This window comes from Epinephelus moara, chromosome 10, assembly GCF_006386435.1.
Source record: "Epinephelus moara isolate mb chromosome 10, YSFRI_EMoa_1.0, whole genome shotgun sequence".
Classification (NCBI taxonomy): Eukaryota; Metazoa; Chordata; class Actinopteri; order Perciformes; family Serranidae; genus Epinephelus; species Epinephelus moara.
In genome coordinates, this window is record NC_065515.1 from 38,037,504 (window position 1) to 38,048,119 (window position 10,616).

The following is a 10,616-nucleotide window of genomic DNA, read 5'->3' on the forward strand; positions in this document are numbered from 1 at the left end:
TATAATCATGCTTAAATATTATAAACTGATGGCAGGTTCTGAATCTTATTCTGCAAATTAACTCCAGCTGTCAAATAAATGAGTACAAGTATAAAGCAGCAGAAAATGGAAATACTCTATCAAAGTCCAAGTATCTTAACATTTCCTAAATGTACTTTCCATCACTTCTGGCCATAACTGGAAATGTGCAAACGGCCAGAGAGCAAGATTCAATATGTAATTATGTGTTTCTGCTATATGCAAACTCAATATCACCTCCCTTTAATGCAGCGTAAACAACTTTTCTACATGACTGTGCACGGAAAGACAGAAGTCTGCAGGAGTTTAGCCTAAAATATAAATCAGCTTTATTGAAACCTTTTACAGGACAAAAAGTTGGCAAAGGATTATACAATAAGTGCAAGGTTTGTTGCAGTTCATGTTAGCCTAAAGCGTCGTGTGTTTAGTTACTCTAATAGGATAGAACATAGTTACATAGAATATAATTTGTTTGCACGTGTTACAAGAGCAAACACATTGAAAGTTCTGAAGCTTCTTTTGAAGAAGAAAATGCTTGTCGGGGTTCATATTGGCAGAGTGGTTTTTTCAAGGCCTCTGGGGTTTCTTCATTCATTTCCTTCAATGCATAGATTTCTCAAGTCCAACCAAGAGAGCTACTTTGGCTGCATGTAGGAGGCAAACATGTGAGAGCGGACGCCACGGTACTTCCTCGTATGAATCCTCCAAAAATGAAAAAAGGAAATAAAAAATTGGAAAAAGTCCGCTTGTTTATTCTCTTGTGACGGAGCTGCAGTTTGACTGTGGCCCGTTGTTGCCTCTCTTGTTTGAAGTCCACAGTGACAGGAGGGCTCACATCACGCAGGGTTTGATGTCCTGACAGACGCTCTGGGGATGGTGGTGGTGGTGATGGTGATAGTAGGATCCGCCAGCCGAGGGGTGGAAGGACGAGATGCCGTTAAAGTTTAACACAAAATCTTTCCTGTCGCACACCGAGGAATGGCTCTGATAGCGTGGAATCCCCACTGCACAGGAGACATTAAACACATGTAAATAAACAGGTGAAGACATTCATATTCATTCTGCTGCATGAATACCCTAATAGTTTTATTTGAGAATCCTAAACCGAGTTTTGCAATAAATTATTCAATTAATATTTCTTTTGACCATAAATTAATGTTTTATGTGTCAAATATCTTCAAGCGGAATTATTAAGTGTTTCAAAATGTGCATTCACTGTCATTTAAAATGAGCATCATTGACTGCTGAGGACGGACAAGGCCTTGTTTTACAAAAACATTTTGTTTATGGAAAAATATAACGTTCCTCCCAACTGTCTGACATCTCTATGGGTAAATTTGACGTTATATAAATTGCATATTTCTTTATATAAAAGCTGAAATAAATTATTCTTTTAAATAATATTTTGGGGCGAAATTTCCCTTCTATACACTTCCACCAGGTGACAGCGCAATAATTTCCAGTAAATTGTATTTTAAACGGCCTCGCACCCTCCTTAAGTTATTTCTAAAAATCAAATATTTCTTTTATTTTGATTTTTAACTAATAGCAGTCAAGGATGAGATTAAATTTTCCCTAGAGAGCCCCAGACCTGCAAGGATATTTAAATGAGACTCAGTGACGGTCATTTTGTGTCTGTAAGTGAGCCTCTATTTCCACAAGGAGAAAAATAAATGGGGAGGCTGTGGCTTCGTCAAGGTCATAAGGACTCCAGATGTGACTGTGTTTTTCAGGGGAAGACAGCAGGCTTTATCCTCCGGGCCACAGCTCGCTGCCCTGCGCCCGTTTTCACAGACAACACACAAGCCTCCCTGAATGACAGTACAGTTACCGACCCTGCACCGTGCAGCCGGTCCAGCGCGTTTATCCTCCGTAAAGGCTCAATTAAGACGCTGCGTAAAGTTTAACAAGGCCTTCCGTCTCTTGTGGATACGCAGTGGTTGAAATCCTCCGCCGGTGTGGTCCGACCTGCGCAGTCTTTGTTTAGTTAACCTCTGGGACCCTTTCGGGCTCCAGCATGGCTTACTCGCCTCGGTGAAATCCCCAGACTTTAGTAAAGCCTCAGTGTGTTATGTTAAAGTAAATGACCGTGAATAGGGAGGTGCATTAAGAACGCGATCACAAAATAGCTGTTTCTCTTAATCTGCTTATTAGGCAAAATATCCCGTGAACACTTGTGCAGATGTGCCTTAAATCCTGCAGACTGGTCATCCAAGAGACACACGTTACATATTACATATCAGCAGCTCTTAAAATCTAAATTATGTTTATTTATTGGCCTCAAAATAATTTTGAAAACTAATATTAATTTCCCTGAACCAAGCCGGGGTCAGTGCATGTTGACTGTAGAGTTTATTATTCAATTAGCATTCAGTGTAACTTTATTATCCAATAAAATTAGTTAAACAATTGTTAAATTATTTTGTCACCCACAGTTAAACACACAGGCAAATAATGTAAGGGAAATACAATTAAAGTAAAGTTAAAATGGATAGTACTAAATGATGTTTTTATTTTTTTACTCGCCTTGCACGAATATGTAAACTCCTCTTTGGCATTATTTTGGCTTTCAAATAACACGACAATCCTGATTTTAATTATTTGCTATATTTATAAATATATCATTTTATAATTGTGTTTTTGGAATTTGGAATTTGTCACAGGCCTCTGCTGCACATAGAAACAAATGTTGCACATTGCAGCCTGTCTTGCAGATGTCATGCTGTGAGGATTATTTATTATCATGTGTTTTTACAGATTTATTTTCAAAGATGAGTTTCATCATCCTCAGTATGAGCCATCGGTGAGTTTGTGGTACCTGATATGTCACTGCTGTGGCTGTCCCTGCCGTTCTGGTGGAGATAGCTCTGCTCCAGGGAATAAGGCGACATGCCGGAGTGTAAACCAGAGGATGCGGGGCTGCTGGAGGTTAGAGGCTGCTGCTTGATGTAGGGGGACCCGCCGGAGGACGCCCAGTGTGCGGATGTACTGGCGTACGGGGAGTGGCCGTCCAGCGCGCTGGCCATGGCTGGAGAGGACGGTACGGGGCTGCTGCTGCTGTCCGGTCCGTACTCCCCATTAGACGGCACAGGACAGCTCGCCATGTATGTGGAGCCGGGGCTTGGGGACATGTGGGGTACGTGGTGGCCGCCGCTCAGCCCATCGTACCCCCCGGCCATTGAATTGCTCATCATGTCCAAGTTGTAGCTGTTGCTGTGACAGGCGAGAGTGGCGGATGGAGCTTGAAAGTCAAAACTCTGCGGGAGAATGGAGGTGCCGAAGCCTATCCCGTTCATCATCCGATACATGGGCTTCAGAGCTTGGCATTTTCTTCTGAAGCCTCTGGGTCTGCGACGAAACGAGCCTTCCTCGAACATGAACTCACTGCCAGGATCGATGGTCCAGTAGTGGCCTTTCCCCGGCCTGCCCAGCCCCTTGGGCAGCTTAATGAAGCATTCGTTGAGCGAAAGATTATGCCGGACCGAGTTCTTCCAGCCCTGATATGAGCCCCTGAAGAATGGGAAGCGAGCCTGCAGAAACTGGTAGATCTCACTGAGTGTCAGTCGTTTGGTGGGAGAGCTCTGTATTGCCATAACGATGAGAGCAATATAGGAGTACGGGGGCTTTTCCGGTCGCCGTAAACCAGAGCTCGTCTTCTTTCCTTTAATGGCGGTGGACGAACTTTCTGTGGCGGCTTGTGGGCTCAGCATGGCGGGGTGCAAGGCGCCGGACGCCGGGCTGGATCTCAGAGGAGGCGGAGGGTCCAGCTGCTGCTGAGGGGTCTCGGTCGTCATGTCAGCTCTGACGTACGACTGGCGTAGAGTGGAGAGAGGGAGGGAGAAAAGACGAGCCGTGAGATGTTTCAAAAGAGAAATATATCGGGATCCAGTGGTCAGTGTCCTTGCAAGTGAGCGTTACACCGCCAGTGGTCCTCAGAATCCCAGCGCAAAATGGAGTGAAATCTGTCTCCAGTTACGCACGACTCTCCCGTTACGCACGGTGTTCCCTTGACGCATGCAGAACGCACGGCGAGTACGCACTGACAGAGAGAGGAAGAGGAAGAGAGAGTGGGGGGAGCTGCTTATCCACTGGAGACGGAGTGTCCAGGCTTTAGCTCAACACAGGGGCTCCACTGGGTGTCACAGCGGCGCTAAGTGGCGCTGTGTGGCGCGCCGGGTGGTCATCGACCGCCTTAATAATCCCTCAAGTGGAGGAAACACGAAAGCCCTTCGACTTATTGCGCGCAACAGTGCAGCCAAACAAATCTCGGCCACCTATCATTTCATAAATCTTTCTTCCCTCTGCGAGAGCCCCCCACCCCCACCCCTTCTCCTCATCCGAACTCTGCGCCTGCAAATCTCCCTGAAATCAGTGACGAATAGAGCCACCCCCCTCCACCCTCTTGCCAAATCTGGCCCAAGTCCACTTACCGTTCTCAACAGCGTTAAAGCCCCTCATTCTCTCCTCTCCTCGTCCTTTCTTCCCCTCCCACCCCCTCTCTCCAAGTTCCAACTACACGCAATTAAGCCATCTATCAAACCTCCCCCAGACATCCCAATCAACAGCGCCACACGCCAGACGCACAAGTTAAAAAACGAGCTTTTCCCCCCTCTGGTCCTACATGTATGGAGTTGTGATTTTAGCCCGATGTGCCTCAGATCATACATTTTCCTGACACGCATAAACCACCACAATATGTGCAAAAGGTCCAGCTTGCAATTGAAACCATGATGAGCCAAAACATTCACTTGGGCCTACATGATATCATCTGCGGCAGATACCCAAAACGCATCGCTGCGAAGCAATAAAAAACGCACCATCTTGTATTATTTGTATTATTTTGCTCATAATTTCCTCCCAAACTGGTCCAGAGGATAACAAAAACAAACTGTCGCGGTGCCGGGCTGGGGCGAGGAGTGTGAGAGATGGAGAGGTGGTGGTCTTTACCGTGCGTGTGTAAGCGGGGGGTTGCTCTGAGTAAATGACTTTGACATGAGTGGAAGCAGGCTTTTTCCATCAAGCCCGGCCCTGGATACCACACACAGCGCGCCAGTGTCAGCTTACCGCCCCGGGCCAGAGCCGGTCCCATGGGCCCCACGTTCATTAGAGAGAGAAAAGCGAAATTAGGCGAGCGGGCGTCGACAGTTTCCTCCCCTATGGAGACATCACACACAGATTTGTCCAACATGATGGAGTTATATATCCCATAAAGGTAATATCAACATCCGTGCTGCGACGGAGCGGAGATCATTGAAGGGGGGGAAAAGCATCACGTTTTGTGGCTGTCGATAAACCGAGAGCTTTTGGTGGTGTTGTGCACGCTGTCCACGATTTTTTTTATTATGCTTTTAAATTTGTACTCATGCATTAACAATATTTGAATATAATTTTAGGTGCATATTAATTGCTTCCTTTATTTCCCACGGGTCCGTAATGACGATGATGTTAGTAAGAGACAAATAAAAAACGCAAACACCATCAGAGGAAACTTTGCAGAAAAAAAACATAGTTCCATATTTTTAAATTTGATTTCACACACTCCAATCTGTGTCTGCGCACGTGTTTGCCGACACGAGCTTTTTAAGTTTAGATATAGCCTGGAGGATTTTCCCAAACAATAACCAGCAACAATAACCTTTGCACTTTGCACAACAAAGGATGTGCGGATAAAATAATTTTCCACCATGACACGCAGGGCAGTTTGGAGGAGCTTAACGGCCCCAGAAATTTCCTGCGACATCAAAACTTATGACCCCCGCCGAGATCAGGATGCCTCGGCTTGCAGAGGGAATCTTTGTTCTGGGAGCGCTTTGAAGACGGCGCTCCGGCTGCTGTTACGCACCGAGATTATATGAGTTCCCAATTTAGCCTTTTGGAAAATATCAAGTGATCAGCGGCCACCACGAGAGCTATTCAGAGGTGTTTTTGATAGAGGAGTTTGCCTTTGGAACACAGTCACGGCTGGAGGCCCATATGAGCCTATTGCCGACACAATGAGGCCTTCTGTTTGTTTTCATGTTTAGGCTGAAATATATTGTTTATCCCCCATGAAATATTAGGTAGATAAGATTTTCAGAGAATGTTTGCCGGGCTTGTCTGACCTCAGGTAACCTAATTCAGGGTATTTTAAAATAAAATGCTCGAGGCCTACAATTTAAATGAAATATATTACAAAAACTAAATCATAAGGATCCTCTTTTTCTCATTAAAAATAATATCAACAATTATGAATATATGAATATACTATAAATAGGTTTTCCCAAATAGTACGTACAATGTTTATACATAATAATAATTTTACTGTCCTTATAGGCCTGTAATAAATATAATCCATTATATAAAACTATAACAAACACTGAGTTCAGCTCCCTTTAACGATAATCTAATATTCTGTCGGCTGCTCCGGGTTTCTGCTGGCTGCTCCGCTTGTGTTTCCTGTGGCGGTGCCGGGAGCTTTGGAGCTGCCTCTCCGGGACTCTGGGAGGTCAGGCGCGGTTCAGTTTGCCGGAGTGACAGACTGTTTGGACTTCCTAACATTGTGCCTGCCATAAAGTTTGGTTTCATAACACTGTGGGCCTTATTCATAGGCAGTGAGCCCTGGAACAGGCCCGAGTTTCTGCTCAGGCAGCGTGATGATGTGGACCGGATCGAGCAGGCACGGCTGAAATGTAAATGCAGAGAAAAGTTGTTTACAAATATGAAGGATGCGCGTCATGACAACAAGGATGTTCACAATGCAGGGATGGTGAGAGGATTAGAGCCACATGACAGCCCCGCAGACAGGTGTGTTGTTCCGGCGTTTCACCTGCAGGTTGCAGCATTGTCCCTGAAAACAGGAGCAGGTCTCACCTGTCACCTGTCTGCCTGCCCAGTGCACTCAAACAGACCTCAGCTTCTGCTTCAAAGCCTCAACATGCATGTGCATAAATATCAGAAGGGGCATAAAAGCGCATAGGCCTGATCAGTGTGTAGTCAATACAAGGGTGTTATCAACACATGGTTAAATGTTGAAATGAGTGCAGTGACAAAATTACAGGATGCTTAGTGTTTAAATGTACAGTTTCATTTGGACTCATCCACCTGCAGCAGAAGAGCTCATCTCCAAAACTCCAACTTTCGTTTCAAAAACTTCTTTGGATTTTGTCATTTAATATATTTCATTGAGGATTTGTTATTTTGAATAATAATAAAGATGTTACACTCATTTTCCATTAAATTACAACTCTTGTAGTTCGGTAACATCAGTCAGTTAAATGACATCTTATTTTTGTGGTATTATTTTCCTTGTTTTGTGACTGCATTATAGTAAAACATGATCTTATTATTTAGCAGGCATATTGCTAAAGAAAATTCTCAGACCGTAAGTTTTTATTCGGTGTTATACGAAACAGTGGACATCAGAAATAGGCTACATGAGGTCATTAAAAAAATGCCATTTTAACGTGAAGGAAAACTGTGCCGGAGTCAAAGAGGATTTCCTCCTCTTTATATTGATTTTGGACTACTATTGTAATTTTCTTTATAACAATACCTTTGAGATTTCACACCAACAATGTCTTGTCACCGGACCAGCAGCTGTTGAGTCGGGGGTCTGTTTCAGGACCGCGGAGAGCAACTGCAGTCTCCTCCGGACCCGTTAAACAGCCTTCAGGACTGTGCGCGCGTATTGTTGGAGATAATATTGTGTGTGCGTAAATCTGAACATCTGGCTGACATACATCATCATAGATAGTTGTGCTTTGGTGACTGTTTCTGTCGCATACAAGGAGCGCACTGCGGACACATCGCATCCTTATCTAGTTTAGTCTCTTGTTTATTATTATTGTAATAAACTGTCTCGCACTGATCACGACATAGAGCAGATTGTAGCACATCATTTTAATATTTTTCCGTAAACAATTTGTGGCATATTTTAAATGTTATATTGTTGATTTGGTAAAACGTATAACAGTGAAAGTAATACATAGGCTAATAAATAGTAATAAATGGACTGTTCATTTAAGAAAAACAATCATAAATATAACAGTAATCGTAGTTAAGTATTTTTCATTTCTTATGAGTTCTTCTGGATGGCTAACTATAAACAACTTATTTTATGAAGGGAACCTTTTTGTGGCCTGAGGCAAAGCGCTTTGTTTGAAATATTATATCATATAAGAACTGTTTATTTTTATTGTCTGACAAATGTTTCACCACTGCTACAGTATTTTCGGTGTCTTATGAGTCAATGTGAGCTGGGCACATGTGTGTGCATGACACACTTATACCAATATAAAAATGATATTTCATGTTTAATCTTTATTCTTTGATCTGTCATTTTATTTGTTTACAGTGGTTGTTGCCTTGATTTTAATAGATATCGACTCTATTTTTGCCATTTTAATAAGTAGCTGCTGGTCAATATTCATAAATTTCCATTAGTGTAAAGGGAGCCCTAAAGCAGTATGCTGGAATTTAGTTCAATTCTGTAATTTTGACTTTGATGATTTTGATTTAGGAGTTAATTTTCAACAGATTTTGAGACAAACAATCCCTTCCTTTTCAGCCTTTACAGTCAAATCTAGCGCAGACCTCTCTCCTGTTGAGCAGGTGTATGGCCCATTCCCTCCCACCCCCGCTGCTCTGTACACCTGCTTCTGATCTCGCAAACACCCCACACTCCCTTTCATGTCTGTAATGAACAACTCATTGGACATCAGGATCCCATTGTGACACGTTTTTTTATTCATAAAAATACCAGGCATGCATGAATCAATCTTAGGAAAACATCAGGCATTTCCATGCGTTTCTAGTGCAGCCACGTGATTCTCATCGCAGCTCAGTCAATATTTTATATATACATATATATGTACAACAATATTTTATACAGCAGGTCATACAAAACATGGAAATATAAATAGATTAATAGTTTTATGTTTCAACATCGCGCTTGGTTGCCGTCATACAGTGGAAATGACCAATGAACCATGGATACATGACAGCCAAACTCTCTCTCTAAACATCTTCATCACACACACGCACTCATACACACACGCTGCGCACACACAGTGGAATGTCCTGCGATGACAGCAACTCTTTGCAAAGTCACCACACAGTTAGATCTATATTGACGACACGTCTTGTTTTTTTTTTCACTGCAGAATGACTTACAGTAGTCATGATGTGACAGACAGAGTCCCAAACAGTTAAACAGCTAAAGCACTGAAAGCTAAGAGCGCCCAAAAGTGCACATCATGGGTCAAAACATACAAGTCTGACAGCAGTCCGGGTGCTTTATGACAGCAAAGAGTCTATATGGAAACCTCGCGCCTTGCTGGACATCTTGAGCGCGTGGAGAGCGGCCTCAGGTGGGGCCATGCCCGGTGCTGTCTGCTGGAGGTATGTGAATGCATCCCTGCTGGGCTCTGTGCTGCTGCTGTACGCCCCCTCTGACAGGTATGCGTGCTGTGCCGGGTAGCTGAGAGTGTAAGGCAGTATGTGGGCCCCTGGGGGCCAGTAGAGCCGGGGGGCGTGGGTCTCTGCATCAACGTCCTCTCTCCGTTTGAAGGGGGTGCTGAGGATGCTGTCGATGGCGAAGGAGCTGGAGAATTTGGCTCCCACCCTCTCCTCCGGGGCGGAGAGGTGGGTGTCCTCGCTGAGGATGTCCGGGCTCTCCCGCTCCTTGTTGGACCTCTTGGCGATGCGCTTCCTCCTGCGGCGGAACACCCCATCAGCGAAGGTGTACTCGCTGTGCGGGTTGAGCATCCAGTAGTTGTCCTTGCCCCAGGGCCTGGAGGGGTCCCGCAGAACTTTGAGGAAGCAGTCGTTGAGTGACAGGTTGTGGCGCACCGAGTTCCTCCAGCCGGTGTAGCTGCCGCGGAAAAACGGGAACTTCTTCATCAGGTAGTCGTTGATCTCAGCCAGAGTGAGGCGGCCGCTGCTGGACTCCCGGATGGCCATGGCGATGAGGGCGATGTAGGAGTAAGGGGGTTTGGGTCTGCGAGTGTAGGGCTTCCCCTTGCTGCCGTCGCCGCTCTGCGCGACAGGTGCCGGGCTGTTGGCCACGCAGTCCCCGTCCGACCCCAGCTCGTCCCCGGATAGAGGAGACGGGACTCCCCCCTCTGCGTCCATGCACAACTCCAGCGGCTTCTGCGCAAAGTGGTGCGCAGAGAAAACTTCAAGTTTCATTTCTCCCAAATAGATGGATGCTCTTCTCCCTTAAGCGTCTCCTCCGTTACAGTCTCGTGTGAGCTGAGCAGCAGAGCAGGTGTAAGAGTCCTGACAGCTGAAATGTCTCTGAGTGTTTGTGTGTTGTAGAGGCTCGTCTGAAGCGCTGGAGGCACCCTGAGCCTCAGTCTGAAGCAGCAGAATACAGATCTGTCTCCGGAGACACGCTTGTCTTGCTATAATATAATGCCTCGGCTAGGGACGGCCCACAGGCGGGGTTTCATGGCCGAATCCATTGAAGCGTTTGAGTGATTTAGTGTATGTATGTTTACAATTGGACGCTACTGTGCCACACCAGGGAAGAGAAAAAAACTGAGGGAGTGAAAAGAGAGGACAGGTATCTATCTATCTATCTATCTATCTATCTATCTATCTATCTATCTATCTATCTA

The 10,616-nt window shown here is 45.0% G+C and overlaps 2 protein-coding genes across 2 annotated transcripts; both read right to left on the bottom strand.

Annotated features, from left to right (window-relative positions):
* Positions 1–335: 335 nt before the first annotated feature.
* Positions 336–4,281, bottom strand: foxf2b (forkhead box F2b). Its single transcript, XM_050055022.1, has 2 exons — positions 2,837–4,281; positions 336–1,022 (listed from the first exon to the last, which is right to left on the bottom strand). Exons 1-2 carry the CDS (start codon positions 3,810–3,812, stop codon positions 850–852), a joined length of 1,149 nt encoding a protein of 382 aa, XP_049910979.1. The 5' UTR covers positions 3,813–4,281; the 3' UTR covers positions 336–849.
* Positions 4,282–8,724: 4,443 nt separating this feature from the next.
* On the bottom strand, positions 8,725–10,376 carry LOC126396743 (forkhead box protein Q1-like). Its single transcript, XM_050055023.1, has one exon. The coding sequence runs from the start codon at positions 10,183–10,185 to the stop codon at positions 9,292–9,294; it is 894 nt and encodes a 297-aa protein (XP_049910980.1). The 5' UTR covers positions 10,186–10,376; the 3' UTR covers positions 8,725–9,291.
* Positions 10,377–10,616: the final 240 nt, after the last annotated feature.

What these genes read in the sequence shown, in the direction of transcription:
- LOC126396743 (XM_050055023.1), bottom strand. Translation starts at nt 10,185, where the DNA reads ATGAAACTTGAAGTTTTCTCTGCGCACCACTTTGCGCAGAAGCCGCTG.
- foxf2b (XM_050055022.1), bottom strand. Translation starts at nt 3,812, where the DNA reads ATGACGACCGAGACCCCTCAGCAGCAGCTGGACCCTCCGCCTCCTCTG. An exon ending in CCACAGCAGTGACATATCAG is followed by an intron (nt 1,023 to 2,836) that starts GTACCACAAACT and finishes TCTCCTGTGCAG; the next exon opens with TGGGGATTCCACGCTATCAG.